This window comes from Priapulus caudatus, unplaced genomic scaffold (assembly GCF_000485595.1).
Source record: "Priapulus caudatus unplaced genomic scaffold, Priapulus_caudatus-5.0.1 Scaffold1301, whole genome shotgun sequence".
Lineage (NCBI taxonomy): Eukaryota > Metazoa > Priapulida > Priapulimorpha > Priapulimorphida > Priapulidae > Priapulus > Priapulus caudatus.
Genome location: NW_014578362.1, coordinates 47827 through 73980, shown reverse-complemented (window position 1 = coordinate 73980; position 26154 = coordinate 47827). Strand labels below are relative to the sequence as shown.

Genomic DNA, 26154 nt, shown 5'->3' with positions numbered 1-26154 from the left:
ACACACACCAACACACGCTACAACACAACAACATCCAGTCAACACGCGAACACACAGACACACACACACCACACTCGCGCTCGCCACGAAACACACACAGCACAACCACTCGTGACTCACACGCCGTGCGCGCTAGAACACACACACACACACACACACACGCACACACCACACACACACACACTACACACACACAATCACACAACACATTCACACACACACACACATCGCGCTCGCACGAACACACACGCAAACACTCGTGCACTCACACGCGTGGCGCGCTAGCACCACACACACACACACACACACACACACACACACACACACCCAGGGATAGCTTCATCACACACACACACACACACACACCACAGCACACCGTACCACGACACGCACGCCCACGCACGCAACAACACACACCCACACACACACACACACACACTACATGCCATCGATTCGCAGAATATAGAACGCATACGTCGCAGATGCTAACTCGTTAAGTTCCCGTAGACGAATCGCCTCCGGCAGGAATCATGTAGTTACTGGAGTTGTAACGTACGTGTTAAGTGCAGGCAGAATGAGCTCAGCATTGACGATATCGGGACGACACTCACGCGCACAGCCACCGTCGCGTTCGATCGCTGTCACCGCCGTGAGGACGCTCTCACGATAATGAAGTCGCGTCGGACTTGAAAAGAAGACTTAGTATTGTACCCATTCATTGCGGAGTTATGATTCGTGCCCTTGAGTGCCTATTAGCATGCGGTTCACCGACATATCTATCGCAAAAATTGTGGACACAAAGCCGGCGAATAAAACCCTAAACGCCCATTAACGCGACCAAATCGACAGATCAACGCATTCATGCAGTAGACGTTCAGTTTACTGTCAACTATAGAGTAAGAACGGCGAACTTCGTCGTAACGTGTTTGGTGAGGCTAGATGAGACGCGAAAGAGATACGCGACCAGCGCATACTGCATCGAAAGCTTGGAAAATTACCTGCACTATTCTCATTGAAAAGTGGAGTGGCCTTACCGTGATTAAACGAACTTGTACATTTTTATATATCAATTAAATTTAGGGCAATACACCTGTGGCTTGTTTTATCGTGGAAAGCATGCATCGTTAATGAAATTATTCTATGCTCGGCTCTTTTGGCATTTTTTAGAAATTCAATGAACGCGTTATGCGCAGCATGTACGACGTCTCAAGACTGCTCGCATTAAAATGAGCAAAGGAATATGGCAAATGCCACAAAACAAACTATTTTGATATATTTCTTTGCATTCTTTTAACAATCACAGACGCGATACGCAAACTCGTAACGGTTTTCAAGGTCCCTCACTGCTCCGCTATATTCCACATTCGCCTGACCCGCTCCCTCTCAGAATTTCGAGACGGCCTTGCGTTTAGCATGAATAAATCATTGTCTACACTGTGGAAATTAAAGGTGAGTATTTATAAGTCCTCCACATCGTTCATTCCCGGTCCCAACAGGGCAGGAAGGCCGAGCAGTTTGTTTTTGGGATGCGATTGTATGAGTACATACGTCATGCCACAGTTCAGTAATGCGTAACCAATGATATGTACTGATAGACGGTCTGCACGTACAGTGCAGAATCTTCCACCCAACTCGTGGGAGTTTGTCTATCAAGACTTTTTAGGGAATTCATCGCCCTTTTCGTAGCAAGCTCAATATTGATTGCTCGACGAATTAGTAGCTGAAATAAATGCAGGAAATAGTCTAATGCTTTAGACAAAGAATCTCTAACTAGAATTTCTCACTAGCATTGGTCCTAAACTTTTTGAGATCATTCCCATTCTCCTTCGTTCCGTCCGTCCGTCGTTCGTCCTCTTTTCATCCATTCATCCTTCATCCATCATTCATCCGTTTTATCCCATCCGCATCCATCTATCATCCTCCAATCTATGCAATATCCATCAGCATCCATCGCATGCCCATCAATCCATCCGTCCATCTATCCATCCATCATCCATCCATCCATCCATCACATCCATCCATCCCTCCATCCATCCATCAATCCCATGCCATCCTGCATCCATCCATTCATCGTTCTCTCCTCATCCATTCCCATCCATCCATCCATCACATCCATCCATCCATCATCTCATCCATTTCAACCGTTCATCCATCCATCACCATCATCATCATCCATCCATACTCATTACATCCATACCATCCATAACCAATTCAGGCCGTTCATACAATCCATTCATCCGTTCATCCATCTATCCATCCATTCTTTCATCCATCATCCCCCTCCCCCCTAGATCCGGCCCTGTACAGGAGGCACCTAAAAGCACTGGAAAAATATCATCAAAGATGCTTAAGAAAGATTCTCCAAATCCGCTGAGAAGACAGGCGCACTAACGTTAGTATTCTCTTACAAGCCAAGACAACTAGCATCGAAGCACAGTTAATACGTCACCGTTGGGCTGGCCATTTTACCCGAATGCCTAGCCACAGACTTCCTAAGCAAGTCCTATATTCCCAGTTGCGACAAGGCGAACGCACAAGAGGAAGACAAAGAAAGCGCTATACAAGGATGTACTCAAAGCTAACCTAAAAAAAGTGTAACATCGACCCTAGCACCTGGGAAACTGTTGCGCTTGATCGCCATCAATGGAGAAAAACTATATGGGAAGGCTCTCAATACTTTGAATCCCAAAGGAGGCAGCATGAAATGGAGAATCACGAACGGCAGAAAGCACGTGCTGCAGACAGAATGAATCACCCTGATCCATTCATCAATCTCAACCACTACAAGACATGTGGATCCAGGATTGGCCTCGTCAGTCATCGGATGATCTGAGGACCCACAGACATCCATATATAGCTTTCCCATGGAAGACAATCATCCTCGAACTCGAGGGATTGCCGATGATGATGATACACTGAGATCGGTGGCGTGGGCTTGATGCTCACAGCGGCGAAGATTACCGTGCCAGAAAATCGACCTCTCCTCTCTTATAATATAGATATATTATTATTATATCATTATATCATTATCATCATCATTATCATTATCATTATCATATATCATTATATCATCTATATATATATCATTGTAATGGCGACACACACTCGCAGCGGCGAGTGCGGGAGCGACTAGTTCTGCATTAGTTTGTGTGAAAGCAAGTTGGTATACAGACTGTGACACAACAGTGGATGTGTAATTCAGGGGTAGTAATTGTGAATGTGGGTTCAAATTATTTTCAGTGTTTACTGACTCTGTCCCAGGTGCCTGTGATCTGCTGATGGATATTAATTGTATACATGAGTAATCATTGTTACCCGTGTGTTCATGACAGGATGCTTACCACGACACCTACGTAGTTGCAGTCATAGATGTGTCGCGTGATAATATATATAAATAAATATATATATATATGATGAACATATTTCTTGTTGACCAATTTAATACATTCGTAATATGATATCATTATGTCTAACACACATACTCCAACTTACGTTTTAGTAGAATGAATCAGAGAGATCATAGCAGCAACAAGGATCAGCCTGCTTGTGTTTACGGCCTGGAAAAGAGAAGTGAGTAATGAATGGACATGGATGATGGATGTGTCCAACATCACGTAAGTAGAGACAAAATGTGATCATAGTTGTCCGACAGCAAAGGCGTGTTTTTCCTAATAACGTAGTAGACGAATCCTGACTGATCATGGTTGGCTCATTGACAAAGAAAACGAGCTTACACGAAGACGAGATCTCCGCTGCGACGTGGTCCTAGTTAACAACGCGAATGAACTGTTCGCGCGCGCGTGCGTGCGTGCGTGCGTGCGTGCGTGTATGTGTGCGTGTGTGCGCGCGTGTATGTGTGCGTGCGTGCATGTGTGCTTGCGTGCGTGCGTGCATGCGTGCGTGTGCTTGTGTGTGTGCGTGCGTGCGTGTATGTGTGCGTGCGTGCGCGCGTGTATGTGTGCGTGCGTGCATGTGTGCTTGTTTTAATTATATTTCTTTTATATTCCGAAGTGCCAGCAATTTCCACGCGTGTTGAGATCATTATTGCTGATAAGGAGAGGTGCAGCTAGAGCTGTGGTGAGGTATTACGCTGATAGGGAGAAGGGATGCAGCCTATAGCTGGTGGTGAGGTTCTTATGGATATTATTATGAAGTCAAACGTTATTAAGATTAGTTCCTCTAAATTCGGGACGCATCTCCAATATTGGCTTTCAAACAAATATACTGGGTAATTATATCATCTGTAACAAAGTTTAGAGAGATCCCGATTTGCCTATGTCTTGTGTCTTGGTTTAATTGTTTCGCAAAAAGATTAAGGTGAGTTATTTACCAGTATGTTATGTATAATGAGTGAATCAGGACTCATGATCAAAGATTGCAGCGTATTGTTTTACAATGTTTTTCAGAAATCTGCTCATTGTGTTAATCAGTACCGACATTAAAAAATAATCAGTATGAATAGCGAGATTAACTTAAAATGTTAATTGTTCCTATTTTGCTTTAAGATTTAAGAATTGCTTCTTAAGAAACTACTTGCAGACAGTTACTTACGATGACATCCTTGTCATTGACAATTGTGGATGTATTGGACAATGTAGAGATTCAGATGTGAGATTGTTCGGATTAGTCAATATAAAGACGAAAAAGTGTGACCTGATTTTTTAAACCGTGTTTGATACATGTACATGTATAGATGTTAACTTACAAATTAGGCGATTACGCAAGTCTAACAGTTTATCGTGGAGAGCATTATGCGCACCGCTCAGATAGTTTCCTCTGTAGACTCCGGCTTCTAGATGCATAGTTTTTCAGTGGAAGCTACAAGTTACAGCAGACATGCAGTGAAACTCACACGCACACACACACAACACCACACTCACAGACACACACCACACACACACACACACACACACACCACACCACTCACCACACACACAACACACACACACTACACACACACACACAACACACAGGCAGTCACACACCAGCGGTCCAGCACACGACACACACACACACAAACACACATGCTTCGCACACAAACAACACACACAGCACACACAGCACCACACACACGGCTACACACACAAAACATCACATAACACGACGAACCACAACACACGACACACACACTCGCGCTCGCACGAACACACACAGCACAACACTCGTGCACTCACTATGCGTTGCGCGCTAGAACACACACACACACACACACACCGCACACACCCACACACACACACTACACACACACAACACACACACAATTCACCACACCACACACACTCGCGCTCGCACGAACACACAGCAAACACTCGTGCACTGCACACCGGGCGCGCTAGCACACACACACATTACACACACACCACACACACACACACACACACAGACACACATACCATCACACACACACACACACACACACCACACACACCGTACGCCACGCACGCAACGCCCACGCACGCAACACACACACACGCACACACACACACACACACACACACAATGCATCGAATTCGCAGAATATAAACGCATACGTCGCAGAATGCTACTCGTTATAGTTCGTAGACAATCCCTCCGGCAGGAATCATGTAGTTACGGAGTGTAACGTACGTTGTTAAGTGCAGGCAGAATGAGCTCACATTGACGAATCGGGGACGACACTCACGCGCACACCACCGTCGCGTTCGATCGTGTCACCGGCCGTTAGGACGCTCTCACGAATATGAGTCGCGTCGACTTGAAAAGAAGACTTACGTTTGTACCCATTCATTGCGGAGTTATGATTCCGTGCCCTTGAGTGCTCTTAGCATGCCGGTTCACCGACATTCTATCGCAAAAATTGTGGAAACTAAAGCCGGGAATAAACGCTAACGCCCAATTAACGCTGACCAAATCGACAGATCAACGCTTCGGATTGCAGTAGACGTTTCCAGTTTACTGTCAACTATAGAGTAAGAACGGCAGAACTTCGTCGTAACGTTTTGGCGTGAGGCTAGAGAGACGCGAAAGAGAGATACTCGACCAGCGCATACATGCACCGAAAGCTCTTGGAATAAATTCCACTGCACTATTCTCAATTGAAAAAGTGGAGTGGCTTAGCCGTGATTTAAACGATTGTACATTTTTATGATCAATTAAATTTAGGCAATACCTGTGGCTTGTTTTATCGTGGAAAGGCATGCATCGTTAATGAAAATTCCTATGCTCGGTCTTTTGGCATTTTAGAAATTCAGCGCCGTTACTGCAGCATGTACGACTGTCTCAAGACTGCTCGCATTAAATGAGCAAGGAAATATGGCAAATGCCACAAAACAAACTATTTTGATTATATTTTCGTTTGATTCTTTTAACATCACAGACGCGATTACGCAAAACTCGTAACGATTTCAGGTCCCTAGCTCTCCCTATATTCCACATTCGCTGAACCCCTCCCTCTCAGAATTTCCGAGACCGGCCTTGCGTTTCAGCATGAATAAATCATTGTCTACCTGTGGAAATTCTAAAGGTCGAGTATTTATAATGTCCTCCACATCGTTCATCTCCGGTCCCACCAGGGCAGAGGCCGAGCCAGTTTGTTTTGGGATGCGATTGTATCTAGCATACGTCATGCCACAGTTACAGTAATCGTAACCAATGATATGTACTGATAGACGGGTCCTGCACGAAGTGCAGAATTTCCACACCACTCGTATGGAGGTTTGTCTATCACAGACATTTTTAGGGAATTCTTCGCCCTTTTCGTAGCAGCTCAAATACTTGATGCTCGACGAATTAGATGCTGAAATAATGGCAGGAATAGTCTAAATGGCTTTAACAAAGAATTCTCTAACTCAGAATTCTCACTCAGCATTCCTAAACTTTTTTGAGATCATTCCCATTTCTCCTTCGTCCGTCCGTCCGTTCGTCTCGTCACTCTTTTCATCCATTCATCCTTCCATCCATCCATTCATCCGTTTATCCATCCATCCATCCATCTATCCATCCATATCCTATCCTATCCATCCACATCCATCCATCCATCATCCATCCATCCATCTTCATCTATCCATCCATCACCATCATCCATCCATCCATCCATCCATCCTCCATCCATCCATCCATCCATCCATCCATCATCCATCCATTCATCGTTCATCCTCCATCCATCCATCCATCCATCCATCCATCCATCCATCCATCATCCTCATCCATTTTCAAGAGAGTAACGTACGTTGTTAAGTGCAAGCAGAATGAGCTCACATTGACGAATCGGGGGAGGCCCCTCACGCGCACACCACCGTCGCGTTCGATCGTGTCACCGGCCGTTAGGACGCTCTCACGGATATGAGTCGCGTCGACTGCAAAAGAAGACTTACGTTTGTACCCATTCATTGCGGAGTTATGATTCCGTGCCCTTGAGTGCCCTTAGCATGCCGGTTCACCGACATCTCCTATCGCAAAAATTGTGGAAACTAAAGCCGGGAATAAACGCTAACGCCCAATTAACGCTGACCAAATCGACAGATTAACGGTTCGGATTGCAGTAGACGTTTCCAGTTTACTGTCAACTATAGAGTAAGAACGGCAGAACTTCGTCGTAACGTTTTGGCGTGAGGCTAGAGAGACGCGAAGAGAGAGATACTCGCAACAAGCGCATACACCGAAAGCTCTTGGAATAAATTACACTGCACTATTCTCAATTGAAAAAGTGGAGTGGCTTAGCCGTGATTTAAACGAATTGTACATTTTTATGATCAATTAAATTTGAGCAATAACCTGTGGCTTGTTTTATCGTGGAAAGGCATGCATCGTTAATGAAAATTCCTATTGCTCGGCTCTTTTGGCATTTTAGAAATTCAAGCGCCGTTACTGCAGCATGTACGACTGTCTCAAGACTGCTCGCATTAAATGAGCAAGGAAATATGGCAAATGCCACAAAACAAATTATTTTGATTATATTTTCGTTTGATTCTTTTAACATCACAGACGCGATCACGCAAAACTCGTTACGATTTCAGGTCCCTCTCCCTATATTCCACATTCGCTGAACCCCTCCCTCTCAGAATTTCCGAGACCGGCCTTGCGTTTCAGCATGAATAAATCATTGTCTACCTGTGGAAATTCTAAAGGTCGAGTATTTATAATGTCCTCCACATCGTTCATCTCCGGTCCCACCAGGGCAGAGGCCGAGGCAGTTTGTTTCGGGATGCCGATTGTATCTAGCATACGTCATGCCACAGTTACAGTAATCGGTAACCAATGATATGTACTGATAGACGGGTCCTGCACGAAGTGCAGAATTTTCCACACCACTCGTATGGAGGTTTGTCTATCACGGACATTTTTAGGGAATTCTTCGCCCTTTTCGTAGCAGCTCAAATACTTGATGCTTGACGAATTAGATGCTGAAAATAATGGCAGGAATTAGTCTAAATGGCTTTAACAAAGGATTCTCTAACTCAGAATTCTCACTCAGCATTCTCAAACTTCTTTGAGATCATTCCCATTTCTCCTTCCGTCCGTCCGTCCGTTCGTTCGTCCGTCCTTTCATTCATTCATCCTTCCATCCATCCATTCATCCGTTTATCCATCCATCCATCCATCCATCCATCCATCCATCCATCCATCCATCCATCCATCCATTCATTTCCCATCCATCCATGCCATCCTGCGTGTGAGACCCACGAGGCGGAATGATAAACGGCAGAGACTTGGCCATAGGAAGCCTTAGACGCTGGAGGTGCGCAGCGAGTTAGACCCCAGCCAATCCATACCATCGCATCCATCCCATCCATGCCATCGCTCATTCCATCCAGTACCATGCATCCATCCATCCTCATCCTCCAGCCATCATCCATCCAATCCACTCCATCTCATGTCCTCATCCATCGCATCCATCCTCCATGCCACCATCCATAGCCATCCATGCATCATCCATCATTCATCCGGTTCAATCATCCATCCATCCTTCATCCATCTATCCATCATTCTTTCATCCATTCATCCCCCCGCCCCCCTAAGATCTCCCCCTGTAGATCAGAGGCACCTAAAAGCACTGGAAAAAAATACATTCAAAGATGCTTAAGAAAGATTCCTCCAAATCCGCTGGAAGACTCAGGCGAACTAAACGTTAGTATCTTCACTTACAAGCCAAGACAACAGCCATGCGAAGCACAGTTAATACTCACCGGTTTGGGGCTGGCCATGTTTTACCCGAATGCGCTAGCAACAGACTCTAACAAAGTCCTATATTCCCCGTTTGCGGACAAGGCGAACGCAACAAGAGGAGGACAAAGAAGGCGAAAGGCTGTACTTCAAAGCTAACCTAAAAAAAAGTGTAACATCGAACCCTTAGCACTGGTAAACTGTTGCGCCTTCGATCGTCACATCATTGAGAAAAACTATATGGAAGGCTCTCAATACTTCTTGAATGCCCCAAAGAGGCAGCAATGAAATGGACAGAATCACGAACGCAGAAAGCTACGTGCTGCAGACAGAACTGAATCACCGCTGATCCATTCATAATCTCAACCACTACAAGACATGTGGATCCAGGATTGGCTCCGTCAGTCATCGGATGATCTGAGGACCGTCACAAGACATCCTATATATAGCTTCCATGGAAGACAAATCATCCTCGAACTCGAAGGGATTGCGAGATGATTGACTAACACTGAGATCCGGTGGCGTGGGCTTGATGCTCACAGGGTCGAAGATTACCTGTGCCAGAAAATCGCGACCTCTGGCTCTCGTTATAATATAGATATCTATTATTATATCATTATATATAATTTCATCATGCAATTATCAATTATCCTTATCATATATCATTATATCATCTAATATATAAATCATTCGTAATGGCGACCATCACTCGCAGCGGTCGATGCGGGAGCGAACTAGTTTCTGCATTAGTTAGTGCTGAAAGCACAGTTGGTATAGCAGACTGTGACAACAACAGTGGATGTGTACTTCCAGGGTAGTAATTGTGAATGTTGGGTTCAAATATATTTTCAGTGTCTTACTGACTCTGTCCCGAGGTGCTGTGACTGGCTGATTGATTATTAATTGTATACATGAGTAATCATTGTTACCCGTGTGTTCATGACAGGATGCTTACCACGACACCCTACGTAGTTGCAGTCGAATAAGATGTGTCGCGTAGATAATATATATGAAATAAATATATATATATATATAGATCGAACATATTTCTTGTGTGACCGAATTTTAATACAATTCGCTAATCATGATATCATTATGCTCTAATCACACATACTGCTATACTTCAGTTTTAGTAGAATTGATCAGACGAGATCCATAGCAAGCAACAAGACAGCCTTGCTTGTGTTTACGGCCTGGAAAAGAAGAGTGAGTAATGAATGGACAATGAATCATGGATGTGTCCAACATCACGTAATAGAGACAAAATCTGCTGATCATAAGTTGTCCGATCAGCAAAGGGTGTTTTTTCCCTAAGAGCGTAAGAGAACGAATCCTACTGATCATGAGGTTGGCTCATTGAAAGAAAACGAGCCTTACACGAAGACGAGATCCTCCGCTGCGACGTGGTCCTAGTTAACAAGCGCGAATGAACTGTTCGCGGCGCACTGCGTGCGTGCGTGCGTGCGCTGTGCGTGCTGGTGCTGTAGTGCGCTGGTGCGCAGCGTGTATGTGTGCGCTGCGTGCACGTGTGCTTGCGTGCGATCGTGCATCGCGTGCCGTGTGCTTGTGTGCTGTGCGTGCGTCGCGTGATGTGTGCGTGCGTGCGCGCGTGTATGTGTGCGTGCGTGCATGTGTGCGTGCGTGCGTGCGTGCTTGCGTGCGTGCGCGTGTGCATGCAGGAAGCGAAATGCGTAATTCTGCTCTTTCCCGATAAGATACGCCTGCGGATACTTTTAGGTTATTAGTAGCGCTGGCACATTGATATTGTGTTGTTAGGATACCACACATTATTGTATTTTTTACATTTTCCCATATGCAGCGCATTTTATCTAGGGCATAGGAAAAAAAACATATATAATTCTCCTTTCCAGCACAATATTATTCTCAGCCAGCGAGATATGATGAATATATTTATTATTCATCAAATTGTCAACAGCTCAACAGGAGTGACGAAAAATATGTTATGACATCTATATCATGCCAGAATGTGGGATGAATGATTTATCAACATGAACTTGCAAACTGACCGTCGAAAAATCTTATCTGTCGCCCTATTCTAGATTATATACCATATATTCTAGATCTTACCAAGCGGCGGCGCCACCTCTGAGTCATCATGGCAGCCCCCTTTAAAATTATGATGTGATTTTGTTGGCATTCGTTTGTGAATTGTGGCATTTTCTGTTATTGTCTTTCCGTTGGCTGTGCTCATGTTCTATGCAGTATCAGTTGCCAGTGCCACTTATTAAGTATGTAGTGCGTTATATATTGAAATTAATTTCACTGATTTTATATTTTCAGCAGTGCAGCACTGCAGTGCAGCACATGTTCGCGATGTTCAATCTCAATCTCTGGCTCAGTGAGAGAAATTTTGCAAACTAAAGCACTAACTTGATAATGTAATAAAATGTATTTTGTGCGTGTGCGTGCGTGCGTGCGTGCGTTCGTTACGAGATCCCAGACGATCTCGTAACTAAGATTAGGCAGTGGCTCCTGCTCCGGTAACCGGACCGGATTTCAAGTCATACCGGATTTCATGCTTTTTCAAATCATAATTCAAATTTGATTTCCCTGTCCCCTAACCCTAACGCTATATATAACCCTAACCATAGGGGGGTAGTTGTCCGGGTGGCAGTTGTCCTGGTGGGAGTTGTCCTAGGGGGTAATTGTCTGGGTGGTAGTTATCCAGGGGGGTAGCGCCAAGAAACGGTATTGCTAGGGTTAGAATACTGTGTATATTGACGTTAGTCACACAGCCTGGTCGGGTTATCCAGGGGGGTAGTCATCTGTATATGAGCTGCGATCTGTTTCTATCAACACTACTATTCTCGTAATATTAACATTAGGCCAAAACAAAATATAGGTGTGGTTACGGTTTCCCGACCGACCCTATTTATTCCCACCGACCCTAAACATTTTATTGCCAATTTTCTTTAAGGCAGTGGCTACGGGTACGGTAGCCGTATCTTAATGTCTCGAGGCTACGGGTACGGGAGTCCATTCGCTTTCATACTTAACGAGACAAAGATGGCGGCGGTGGCGCTATTTTTCGAAATAACGCCTTGGGAAATAAATTCACGATTTAAGAGTTTAGATGAGCTAGAACCCTAACCCTAACCCTAAACCTAACCATGACCCTAAACCTAACCCTAACCCTAACCCTAATCCTAACCCTAACCCTAACCCTAACGCAAAAAAGTGGCTTGAACGAGCGACGGCTACCGTACCTCCAGCCACTGCGTTTCTTTAAAGTCAAAAATTTAAAAAAAAATTTTAAAAATGAATTGGGCAGTTCTTGCTTCAAAAGGCACAACGCACATTTTTCGGACATGGTTCGTAAATAAAATATTTCAAGAAAATAAAATGTTTTCTCTACCTACCTACCCTATTTTTTTCCGGCATGTAATGGTAACCACACATATATTTTGTTTTGGCCTTAGTTGTAAGTGCTATCTGAGCATTAACTTTACGATGTTTCTGACAATGGCCCACAGGTTTGTTGGTGTGAGGAATGAGCAGACGAAAAGTAGGAGATGATTGGGGGAGCCATGGCAGTGGAGGAATACAGGCTTTCGAGGATGAGCTGGATTCTATGGTCTTGGATGTCAAACCTAGAGTTAAAAAAGCGTATGGACACACAAACACATATATATATATATATAGAAACACACATCAAATTGTTTTATTGTTAAAAATTTGTTAAAAATTGTTTAAAAAAATCTGATGACCAATGGCAATGCATTACTTTGTAAACTGAGGTTGTTAAAAGGTGTAATTAAATTTGTGTGTGTGTGTGTGTCATGTTTATGCATACGTGTACATTGTTTAGTACGTTGCTTAGTAGCATGGCAAAATCATAGAGTCTCGTATTCATTTTATTTTGTTACCTACCACTCTCTCATTTTCCAATAGTTGATGAGCTGATTTGTATTACTGTATTATTATTTTGTCGATTAAAGCAACAAGCCACCCACTGTTAATAACAGTCGCCAAGGCTGCAACTCTAGAGGTGGCTCTAACAGAGGTGGTGGGCAAAAGAGGCCACCAAGTGGACAGCAAAGGAGTGTAGCAAGTGGGAGGCAAGGCTTTCGCAATGAGGAAAGGTTTGACAATAGTGCAATTGAATTCCTTCGTCGACCAGAATCGCCTAGAAAGTAAGTTGATGTTATCGGTTTTCTTTCCTTATATTGACATTATGACATTAGTCATTAAAGGTTAACAGAAGTGAGGATTATATAGGGAACTTCTATGTAGTATTTTGGTAATTTGATCATTGATATATTGTGGTTTATCGATATGCCAATTTTTCGCATTTCGTGTGCACCATTTCCAACTTTATACACTTGCATTTGTGTTATCGCTGTTAATTTATAGTTGGTCATAAGACTATGAACCAGGTGTTATAAACTATAAAGTGTCATAGCAGTGTTACGTACCATGTGTTGTAGCAGTGTGATCGTGGCTGTTGCTAAGGCAAAGCTTGCTTTGCATCTATCTGAGAATGGTGGACCAGAGATCGTTAATATCACCAGCTATATGTTTCTCTCATTTTGTTGCTTAGTGCTGCGTCAGAAGGAGTAGGGCGACGGAGACTAGGTCACAAGGTCATGCTGCAGACGCTGAATATGACTGAAGACAACCAGGAGATGGTTCTTAATACTCTAAAGCACGTACAGGATGAAGATTTTTCGTTGCCAGAGTATGTGCGAGAGCAATCTTTTTAACCTAAATATGTTCACTATTTATATATTAATGCCTGCTGTTGGGGGCACTATGCTCTCATAGTGTTGCTGAGGGAAGGAATAGTGCCCGAGCGGTAGCGAGGGCACTATTCCTTCCCAAAGCAACACTATGAGAGCATAGTGCCCCCAACAACAGGCATTAATATATAATTAGTGCATCACATGACTATGCAATCTACTTTTCATGCTTATATATACCTTCTTTATACTCCCTAATTTGCCGGTGCATTCGATGTAACAAAACGTTCGACACAAACACAACCGCCGTTCGAAACTCGTGCGTGGCGCAACTTCAATATGTTCACTATCTTTGTTTAGCTGGTAAACGTGTGTGGTGACACCAATTTATGTCTCTGGTAATATGGGTTTTCATGTTATATTAGTGATTTCCTCATATTCATATTGATAGAAGTGCATATATAATTGTATGCTATATTCTTTTGTAGAGAAAACGAATATAGTAATGTCAATCTTCAAACAGAGAGGCGATTTTGGCTCCGTGATGCAACACTAAAGGAAAGTATAAATAAACATATATTTATCTACACAACTTAGAATCTAGTAAGATTATTTTAATTAATCATGCTGTGAATGTCACTCTGTGGAATCACACAGGGTGACATAGCACCTGTGTTTGTTTGATTATGTTATAATTTTTAGCTCATCTGACGTTGGTAGATGCAGCTTGTAGAATCGCATGATTGTCCGTCCGTCCGACCGTGCGTCAACAGTTGGGCACAAATCTTAACCGCTCGACGTACGGTCACGATATTTGGCACGTCGGGGGGGATCGTGAAAAGGACTCGGGATGATAAATTTAGGGGTCAAGGGTCAAAGGTCAAGATGTGTAAACGGAGGGGGAATATTTCCCCCTTAACTTAAGATATAGGAGGAAATACGGAATTGCGGCACAAATCTTAACGGCTCAACCTATGCTCTTAATATTTGGTGTATGGTGTGATGGGCAGAAAACCCATCACCAGTGCGAAATTGGAGGTCACAGGTCAAAGGGCAGTGGGGGAAAGGTCAGATATCAGACATTTTCTGAGGACATAGCCTAATGGACAGAGTGAAAAACTTTTTTGTTTCAGCGCTGACCTACCATTTTTATCACTTTATTAGAAGGACCATGAAATGTGCTTTCCACTGGCGTGCGAAGAGTAAGAGTCTGATAACCTTTTGACCCTTAAGAGGAGGGTTAAACATGGAACAAATAATTTTTTACAACAATTCCAAATTTTTATTTTTTTAATAGGGTTAGGGTTAGGGTCACAATGCACCATAAAACAGGAGTTTCAGGCACGCGATTTGTATCAACCAATGGGATTTGGGATGTATGCAGAATGCACAAGGTTGCTGAAATGATGTGTACGCAACTGCGTATCTGCATATCAGCGCCTAACAAAGGTGTCACTACGCACGACTTAAATGTTACGTTTGTAACCGTAGCAACAGACCTCAGATGAGGCCAGACGCTCTGTGGCTCTTGTTTATAACATGTAAAGAAGCTAATAAAATAAAATGAACATTCTTAAGTATGGCACTCCTTGATGACTGGTGAAGCAAAAGGTGCTTTACATTGAGAAAATATGTCAAACAATTCTCGTATTCAATGACGCACTACAGTTATATATACTAGCAATTTGTTCAATCTCATAGCTAGTTGTACCATATTATACTTGTAGGTTGTGGAGCAAAGTCACAGTGAAAACGACAAGCTATCCCCCTCGAATATGTACAGCAACTTTGCACTTAACAAGCTACTCAGGTTTGCTGTAATATTAAATAATTACATGTGACTAAATTTTAAATTATATAGGAATGGATGCATGATAAAATCTCAGTTAGCATGTTAAAATTCTAGCATTGTGCATAACGTATGAAATGTGAAAGTGATTGCAACAGTTTTAGTTAAGATGCAATGTTAATTATGTCATTTGTATTAAATATATTGGTGTAGATATGGCTTCCATAAGGACCGATGCAAGTCGGCATTAGAGCAAAACGAAGGCGATGTCGGAAGAAGTCTAGAACAGTTGTGGTGTAGCTGTTTTAATGTCACGTTTGAGCGTGACGATTCGTTCTCCGAAGGTACTGCCATTACACTGCTATATTAAAATGAGACATTTCAGAATGTAATTTTTAAGCACGTACGTAAACGAGCACAGCATGTTCGCAGTGGATCGATACATGGGACAGCTCACAGCTGTCGCGAAAAAGTTGTGCATGCCCGTTAATTTCTTGTTGAACGTGTAGTTTCAGCATCGGCGAGTAGTTCCCGATGTAAGTGGCGCGACCGGCATCTTCGTTTTGCAGACGACATCCTCGAACGACGAAGTGAGGAGGTGCTAGCTCTGAGCTCCATCTATGGAGATGCTTTCGTGGAACGTATACCGAATCGGGTGTGGGTCGTCTGCCTGGATCTCCCCGTGCTCGAGACGCTCATCAACAAGAAGCCGGCCGCCGACCATCGGAAGAAGCCGGCCGCCGACCATCAGAAGAAGACGGCCGACAGTCGACTGGCGTGCCGGCTCTATAAGAAAGGCACGTGTCGTTTCGAGCACAAGTGCCGATACAGGCACGAGGCGGCCGCGAAGCACGTCTACGCCGCGCTGGCGCTCGAGAATCCTGATCCGGACGGCGCGGCGTCGAAGTACGAGCTCGAGATCCGGTTTCCGGACGAGTGCAGCTACCCGTTCGAGCCGCCGCTGGTCGCGTTCTCGACGACGCACGACTACTTCCCCAAGTCGAAGTGCCTGAACGTGACCTCGCGGTTGTACGAGGAAGCACGGGGCGTCGCCGCCGACCACCTGCCCGCCGTCTTCTCCCTCATGGGAATACTCATGGAGGATGAGGACGCGCTGAAACGCGCGATCGAGTCGCCGTCCCTGCCGCACTATTTCTCCGCCGGCGACTGGCCGACGGACGCGGCGCCGCGCCACGACAACGCGCCGACGCTGGTCGCTCGCGACGGCAGGACGTCGGTGAATCACAGCGAGTCGGCGGAGATCCCGCCGGCGCCCTCTGGTTCGAGATCGAAGGTCGGCGATCGCGCAGCGGGGAGAATCTCTTGGCCGGGTGTGCAGCGAGAGAACAGGAAGCTGCGGGAAGAGTTTGCGAGGAAGCGGCAGACGAAGGGCTACCAGCAGATGCTGGCTGACAGGCAGAAACTTCCAGCGTGGTCTCACCAGAAGCGAATCCTGGCAGCACTAGAAGAAAACCAGGTTGTTGTCGTTAGTGGAATGCCTGGGTAAGTGATGCTGCGCGGAGACTGTCGCGACTAATCGCAATCGATCGACGAGTTGTTATGACGTTCTTAAATTACTCGCCCTAGAAAACACTGAATCTTCTAATGAGTCCAGATTCTTGATATCACATGTGTATATCTAATAATTGTGATTTTAATCCAATTTTTTCCTGATCTCAGGCAGATAGTGATTATTACTGATCTAACATGGTAGTAAAATCTACTGAAGCAAGTGTCTACTAAACCTACGATATTAGTAATGTACACATCAAAGCAGGCATATCTCGTAGTTATTTTCCCCCGTGTCTTCCTGTGTTTCTTATCTCCACGTTTTGATATCTTATCAGCATGTCGCTTGTCACCTCCAGTTTTTCCGTACTATTTTTATTATCTCTATGTCTTCCATTGTCGTTATATTCTCCATGTCTTTCGTTTTCTATCTTATCTCCATGTCTTCTATCGTCTTACTCATCTCAATTTCTTTTGGTGTCTTATCTCCGTGTCTTCCATCTTTGTGTTCTCATCTCTACGTCTTTCGTCATCCTTCTCATCTTCGCGTCTTCCGTCCCATCCGGCACCTCCGTGCTTTTCATCTGCCGGGGAATTCCAGCTGCGGCAAGACGACGCAGGTGCCTCAGTTTGTGCTCGACGAGCACCTGGCGGCCGGGCGACACTGCAGCATCGTCTGCACGCAGCCGCGCCGCATCTCGGCGATCGCCGTCGCCGAGCGCGTCGCGAGCGAGCGATGCGAGAGGCCGGGCAGGGCTGCCGTCGGCTACCACATCCGCATGGAGAGCGTTCAGGTGCGTGCGTGCGAGCAACCTCGGGTTTATTGTCGGAAACCTCGGGTGGTTTCGTCGGAAACCTCGGGTTTATCGTCGGAAACCTCGCGTGGTTTCGTCGGAAACCTCGGGTTTATCGTCGGAAACCTCGGGTTTATCGTCGGAAACCTCGCGTGGTTTCGTCGGAAACCTCGGTTTTTTTGTCGGAAACCTCGGGTTTTTCGTCGGAAACCTCGGGTTTTTCGTCGGAAACCTCGGGTTTTTTGTCGGAAACCTCGGGTTTATCGTCGGAAACCTCGGATTTATTGTCGGAAACCTCGCGTGGTTTATCGTTGAGGGCGGTTTCGATTCTCTAGTGCGCGGCGCGAGCATTGCCGCATTGTGTTCAGTCGGAAACTTTTGGTGGGAAAGGTAGAAACCAGGGCGTGTCGGAGGGAGCGCGATTTATCGATCGACTTGATTGTCTCATGAGGAGAAGCATAAGTTCGGGGGATGCGTAAAGCCTGGGGGGTGATGGGTGAATAATGACGGATTATTGTCCGTACATCTGTCATTGTTCACCCCCCGGTTACTGGCCAGTGTCTGTGGTAACTATCGCTGTGTCATGTAGTCTGCGTCGACGCGTCTGCTGTTCTGCACGACGGGAGTTCTGCTGCGGCGGCTGGAGCATTCGTCCGGCATCGAAGCTGTGACGCACATCTTCGTTGACGAAGTCCACGAACGCAGCGAGGAAAGGTGAGCCGGCAACATAAAACAATGTGCAGGCTCACGTCGTGCTCGAGGCCTCGTAAACCGCGTTGCTCTGCTTTTCCTAACAGGATTTATCACACGTATATATTTATTTCTTTTTTGCAAAAAAAATATGAATATTCGTTACGACTCACCAGAATGCAGCATGTGTGCAGGGAACATCGCATTTAGTGCTTTCTTTAGCACGTGAAGCGAAATAGCTAGAAATGGAAATATTATTAACATCGGTGTCGATCTGAGAGATTTTTTTCACCGACGTGCAAATCGTTGATTGGCAAGTGATAACTGAGATGAGAGATAACTGAGAGAGATTAGCGACGATCGAGGGGTTGATTAACGGATGCGATTATTCTCTCTCCCTCCGTGTGAATTACTGTAGCGATTTCCTGCTGATGGTGCTGCACAACCTGCTGCAGGAGCGGACGGACCTCCGCGTACTGCTGATGAGCGCCACGCTCAACGCAGACCTCTTCTCGCAATACTTTGGCGGCTGCCCGCTCGTTCACATCCCTGGGAGAACATTCCCTGTCGACCAGTACTTCTTGGAAGATGCCCTACAGGTTACAAAGTGAGTGACGATAAGCGAGGTTGCCTCTCGATCCTGTATATAAGGGTCGCTCGAAGGAATCCCCCTAAAAGTGTGGTTAATAGACCATTCTGACATGTCCGTTCTATGGAGGCGGTCCCACTTTATAACTGCTACTCAAAGAAAATTCCAAAAGCACGTGTTCTTTATAGACAGGCGTCTGTTCCACATAGATGGTTTCACTGTTTAAATCCCGCTCTAGTAAAACGCCGAAAGCGTCCTTTATAGACAGGCGTCCCTTCTATAGAGTGACCACTAACGCAGGTTCGACTACTCTGTGTCCGTGTTCCACTCACCCAGGCACGTCGTCGAGGAGAACTCTTCGTTCTCGAAGCAGCTGAACCGCTCCGTGGACGTCATGGGAGACATAGAGGACCATCTGAAACAGTTGGAGGGATTCACAGTCAAGACGAGTCTGTCCGACCAGCAACTCAATCTGAAGCAATTCTGCTCGAGATACGAAGGTGAGGATTCACCGTGCTCGGCGTTGCCTGCTATGAGAACAAAGCGTATACTGTGTATTCGTGTTGTCGCATGTCATGATGAAGGAAGTATCAAAGTGTATTCAAATGCATGCGATATAGATATCGTGGTAAGGTGAAAAACTTGCTGAACATCCATGCTGCCAATTATGAAAGTTAGAGAAATCTAACATATTCATGATGCCTGATTTGAAATTGAGGAAAGTAAAAAATGACCATGTTGTCAGTAAATACAATTATCAGATATCATGTCGATGACATAGACAGTGTTTTCATGGTGTCAGATCGTAGGAAAAGGAAATACAGAATATTCATATTGCTAGGTACATATAAAGGTATTTTATAGTGATTATAAAAATCTATTAGAATCACACGTTCAGATTTTACTGTGTGAGAAATGCAGTTTTCATTTTTACATGGTTAATTAAATAAGGAATATAATATAATCGAGTTGCTAGATAAGGTAATAAATGGTAATTGTATCCCCCGCGACGAAGTCGGCGGGGATACTATGGTTTTATGTCTGTCCAGTCGCCGCCGCCGCAGACACTTTCCCTTCCGCTCTATAACTCGACCCCTAATTGACCTAGCATGACCAAACATGTTCTACTTACACATCTTGGGGAGAAGGTGCGCAGCATACCAAAACCAGGTCACTATGATCTTGATTTGACCTTTACCTTGACCTTGATCATATTTCCCTTCCGCTCTATAACTTGGCCCCTAATTGACCTAGCGCGACCAAACTTGGTATACTTACACATCTTGGGGAGAAGGTGTGTCGCGTACCGAAACCAGGTCACTGCAACCTTTATTTGACCTTGACCTTTATCATATTTCCCTTCCGCTCTATAACTCGGCCCCTAATTTACCTAGCGTGACCAAACTTGGTATCTTACACATCTTTTGGGAGACGGTATATCGCGTACCAAAACCCAGTCACTGCGACCGTTTATTTGAGCCTTAGACATTGACCTTGATCATATTTCCTTCTTGCTCTATAAACTCGGCCCTAATTGACGCTACGCGCGAGCAAAAACTTCGTATACTTACACATCTTGGGGAGAAGGTGTGTTTGCGTACCAAAACCCCTAAGGCAACTTATTTTCACTTTACCCATACGGCCTCTACCGTCTTACATCAGAGATATTTCATTCATACTAGATCACGGGCGATACATGTAGTTTGGCGACAACTGCCCTTTCTAGTTAAATTTACAGTTGCAGTGCTTGTACTAACAAATTTAATCTACGAGTTTTTGCCCAAGAGGTTATTTGCTTTTCTAATATAAAATTATCTCTAAAGTTTGGCAAGCTTATCTCATAGTGGCTTGTTTGTCTCCTGCAGGCTGGCCAAAGCAAGTGCTTAAGTCTTTGGCCACGATGGACCATGAAAAGATCAACTATGACCTGATAGTAGATTGCTAGAATGGATTGCTGTTGAAAGCACCAGCATCCTAAGGAGGGTGCAAATCCTTGTCTTTCCTGCCCGGCTTTTGCAGAAATATCGACCCTGTATGAGCAGTTACAGGGCAGCAAAATATTTGGCCAACGCTCGAAAATCTTCCACCTGATCCCGCTTCATTCGAGCCTGTCGAGTGAAGATCAGCAGTCTGTCTTTAACAAATCAAAGCCCGGTGTGAGAAAGGTACTTTAACTATTCAAGTTCCAGATGAATGATGTCGATAAGTTATTACGTAGTTTTAATATTGATTCATAAACTAAACAATGAGTGTATTGAGTTTTGGATGGTTTTTATAACGGCATAATAAGGCCCATCGTTATGGAATTTTAAGAATGCTAGAAATTAAACTGCACTTGTGTGTGTAATTAAGTACATAATAACCCATAGCCAGAACGCAATATTAGTTTGTCCAATATCACTGCTGGTTACTTAAGAATGCTCATTGAAACCGCAGTCCACGAAATCAGTTGACTAGCTGCACGTTGTTTACAGTTTCGAACCGCGATACCTTCGAAACGGGTGTGATTACAGATTTAAGTCCAACTGGACTTTTCGCACTCAAAACGCATGCAAAATACGCACGCACGCATGCATTTCTCGCTCGCGTACGCAATGCTACGAGTAGTAACAGTACTGGTACTGTATAACTAAAGTAGCTCTGATTGTAATGAACGTGGATATTCTACGTACGAAATCATGCGACGCTGCGTGATAATAGAAGTAGGCTTGTTGTTGGGGGCCAACGCTATTGCGGAGGATCGGCGGACTAACCACGGCACAGACTAAATATGGAAGGAACGAAGACGGCAACTACGCGTATTTACGTTATATGTCCAAACGATACACCTGGTGTCTGCAATTGAGACATGTGGGTACGCCGTTCATTTAGCACCCACGCGTTATTACTTGTGCCTCAATACGGATACACCGCAGAGATTAACATTTACTAGCCTTCATTAGTCGTATCATAAGCATCGGGACAAACAATTCTCTGCTAAACACCCGCTAGCAACATGTGACGTTGTCCTAACGAATTCGAGGCTATTTTGCTCCCAACCAACTTTAGGCGTTTGGCGCCAGATTACCAGGATTTACGGATTTCATTAGATCATTTTTTGTAATTAGCAGTGTGATTGGTACCAACATAATCGGCTATTTGACCTTATAAGGGAATGTACTTAAGTTAACTACAGAAGGTGGCGCATTACGTGTAGCATTCGTCAACTTTGTACATAATCAGTGGGCCTATTATGCCTTTAATTCTGCTGCATTTTTTATGTTGTGACTTATCTGTGTGTGTGTATGCGTGTATGTGCGTGGCTCACCTCAATATCTTCATCAGGGGAAGTAATAGTGATTGAAGTAGTAGTTATTATTTCAATTACATATAAAATGACATTTCTAATAATCATCCTGATAAAAATACTGAATATTTATCATATATAAATAAACAACATAGTATCTAGCAGTAGGCGTTCGCGATTTCTCCGCGCCCACTCCGCACTCCGTCGTAATGCGTCAACTCCGCTCAGGTCGTTATCTCGACGAACATCGCGGAGACATCGATCACGATCGACGACGTCGTCTACGTCGTAGACGCCGGCAAGATGAAGGAGAAGCGATATGACCCGACGAAGGGCATGGAGAGCCTCGAGGTGACGTGGGTGTCACGCGCGAACGCCACACAGCGCATGGGTCGCGCGGGCCGCGTCATGCCAGGAGTCTGCTTCCACCTGTTCACGAGCCATCGGTGAGTGTGTGTGCGCGCGCGCGGGGACACGCGCAAACACCGTGCGATGAGCACTGCGCGTAGGAAAGTTATACAGGTGCGATCGAGTGAATAGTAGAGAGCCACGCTGTGCAGCGGAGTGAGATTTTATGCTCACGGGGATTAATGCGTAATGTCGACAAGCGTTTGCTAACAGTGCGTGTTCGTTGTTGTTACAATAGATGTTGACAAAACTACTCCTGTCCATTCGCTGAAGGAGTCGTAAACCTCTTGATCTCCATCGTGAATTTACTGTTTGCTATTTGATCGATCAATTATCAATTCTCGGATGTTTTCTGTAGATTCGGCAAAAATGTAAACCACTCGATTGCATTCATAAATTTACTATTCGCTATCCCTCCATTTTCAATTCTCAGATTTGTCTGTGGACTCTAGTAAGTAAAAACGTTGTAAACCACTTGTTTTATCACGTTCTAATATTTGTTGGTGTTCACTACACCAGATGTAGTGACAAGATAGCAGTGTACAGTCCTAGAGAACAAGTCTCTTGTTCTCTTCTATTCTTGTTTGCCGTCTGATTGGGATTCATGGCTGCATTTCTTGTGTCAGGCATAAGCACAACCTGAGAGAAGATCCGGTGCCAGAGATTCAGCGTGTTCCACTCGAGCAGCTTGTGCTGCGTCTCAAAATGCTGCCACTGTTCGAGGGCCAAGGAGCTTTGGTAAGCAAACGCACCAGCACCACCTAACCGCCTGATCGTGTTCGGTTTCGTATGACGCTGCTTATGCGTTGTGACTAACATATGCACAGTAATAACTTGTTTGAATAAGGCTTTTCTGCGTCATCACATCTGGGATATTTCAGCATAGCAAAACATTGCTAAATTTTTTACCAAGGTTTGATGTACGTTTATTTTTGGTAGCGTTTAAAACAGTTTTGGGCAAGAGATATTTCGACTCTCTGTTTTCTGCCATTCTTTCGCTAAATGTAGGGAAACGTTCTAATAGTTAATGACATGTCAAACCTACGTCAGACCCAGGACAAGTCATTTGACAATAGTGTTTAATATGGTTGATTTTTACTATAAGTGGACAGGGGCGTAGCCAGGATTTTCAAAGTTGTAGGCACGACTATCTGAGCGGAGCGCCACCATGGGTTGGCGCGGAGCGTACAAGAAAATTTTTGGTTTTACAAACCCGGCCCCCAGATGGCCGGAAACGGCCCTTCCCGAGTGTTCATTCTGGTTCCCTGGCCTCTTGCTAACTTGAGACACCTCATTCAATATCACTTTTAAACCCAAAAAACAAACGAGTTAAAATAGTGTTAATTACGAACGAGTTAAAATAGTGTTAATTACGAACGAGTTAAAATGTTAAAAAACTGGCAAGATCGGATCCTAGTCTTTTTCGGCGGGTAGAGTGTTGAATGAAACGGCACGCGATAGAAATGACAGCCTAGATAACAGAAGAATAGCTAGGTCACCTAATTTAGCCATATTCTTGCTACGTTCATTTCAATAGTTTTTCCTGTCTAGACTCTTAAACTCGTCCAGCAAGCTTATGGATTTGAATTATGGGTGTTTTAAAAAAAAAGATAACTTGGCCAAAAAAAGTGTAGGCCCGGGCCTACAGTGCTACATACTGGCTACGCCCCTGGTGGAGATAGGAATTATCAAGAGTGTAGTGATCAGCATGCTTGAATTCAAGAATACAATATTTTTGACTGTGCAGAATAAATTCTATTTAAAGTCTCTATAATGTAGATATTGTGTCGCAAAATTTTTGGTTCATCATTACTTGCGAAATCTATCACATAACCTAGCTGCTATCTTTTTTTCAAAGTTTTGAATATAAATGATAAATCAATACTTCTCTAATTTTTGCAGGAAGTGTTGTCAAAGACTATTGAGGCACCAAAGACCAGCAGTGTATTAGACGCAGTAAGCCGACTACATACTCTTGGTGCGTTGGACCCAAACGAAGCCCTGACACCACTAGGCTACCATCTGGCACAGCTACCTGTAGATGTGAGAATTGGTATGTCCATGTTGTGTAGCAACAAAGGCTGTGTCGAGTGCGATTATTGAAATGATGAAGATGCTCTTGTATTTTCAACTTGAAACGTTTAAACTTTTGATTCTCTGCAGTTCAAATGTAAAAAAATAGGATTTGCATATATGCATATATATATATATACATTGTCATCATGTACCACTGATTTAGCTCTGGAACTATAGCCTCGGTTTGTTCGCATTACGTCGTAATGGCGAGCGATGGAAGCGAGGTAGCTCTCACCAATAAACACATGTCTCATGATAGGAATATGGTTTATAGGCAAGCTTATGTTGCTGGGAGCCATCTTTCGCTGCCTGGATCCAATATTGACAATTGCTGCCTGCCTGAGTTTTAAGTCTCCATTCGTTGCACCGTTCGAATTGAGAGATGAGGCAGATAAGAAGAAGCGAGAGTTTGCAATGGGCTACAGTGATCAGCTGACTGTTCTTAAAGCTTACCAGGTGTGAAAATGTAAAAATTATATTATCTTAACCCTTCCATGTAGAATACATTGTGTAAATTTAGTACTAGATGTGCATGGTGTATTTCCACTGAATTATAGCCCTTGCAGCCAAATCTTAATGACCGTCATGTTGGGAGTGGATGTTTTTTTGTTCATTTTGCGGTAATATAAATTTGGTTTCAATTATTATTAGATTGATGTATAAATATTTAAAGTATTTAGTGATTATTTATCTTTTTACCAATAATTACTTGGTTAATATATACATTGGTCATTTAGTTTATGTAGAAAGGTGAGATGTACTTTTTGATAAAATGGCTGTACCATCAATGACTCTCAACATGTATTAGGAACTGTTTACAGGGTTGACTCGAAACAAGCACATTATGTTCTCCATGCACAGTTAGTGTACCCTAGTAGTTGCACTCATGACAAACTTGTGATTAATACGTCAACTTGTATTATTACTTCAGGCATGGAGCAGAGCTTGTGAGCAAAGTTCACACTCAGGCTATAGATACGCACAGGCAAACTTCCTCAGCCACAAAACTCTACAGGTATATGTACACACACACACGAACGCACTCACGCACCACACACATGCACGCACGCACACACCGCACACGAACACACGCACGCATATATATGTATCAGAAGTAGATAATAGGGAACTACTATATCCCCTATTATCCCCTATACATCTACTTCTGATAC

At 44.2% G+C, this 26154-nt stretch overlaps 2 protein-coding genes across 2 annotated transcripts in view; both read left to right on the top strand.

Annotated features, from left to right (window-relative positions):
• Positions 1–11266: 11266 nt before the first annotated feature.
• On the top strand, positions 11267–16846 carry LOC106816154 (putative ATP-dependent RNA helicase DHX57; the record flags this gene model as incomplete). The annotated part of the gene is made up of 8 exons (XM_014820711.1): positions 11267–11397; positions 12636–12768; positions 13101–13295; positions 13703–13840; positions 14330–14399; positions 15569–15651; positions 15844–15974; positions 16200–16846. Coding segments are annotated over exons 2-8 (1380 nt in total), but the record flags the coding sequence as incomplete, so codon positions are not given.
• The window catches only part of LOC106816158 (putative ATP-dependent RNA helicase DHX57), a 16604-nt gene continuing 7280 nt past the window's right edge, over positions 16831–26154 (top strand). Inside the window, 12 exon segments of the mRNA XM_014820716.1 lie at positions 16831–17133; positions 17741–17933; positions 18523–18647; positions 19042–19230; positions 19549–19712; positions 21078–21168; positions 21170–21377; positions 22727–22944; positions 23533–23644; positions 24809–24959; positions 25257–25438; positions 25914–25997. Of these exon segments, the coding sequence (XP_014676202.1) occupies positions 17033–17133; positions 17741–17933; positions 18523–18647; positions 19042–19230; positions 19549–19712; positions 21078–21168; positions 21170–21377; positions 22727–22944; positions 23533–23644; positions 24809–24959; positions 25257–25438; positions 25914–25997 (1818 nt within the window). The 5' untranslated portion in view covers positions 16831–17032.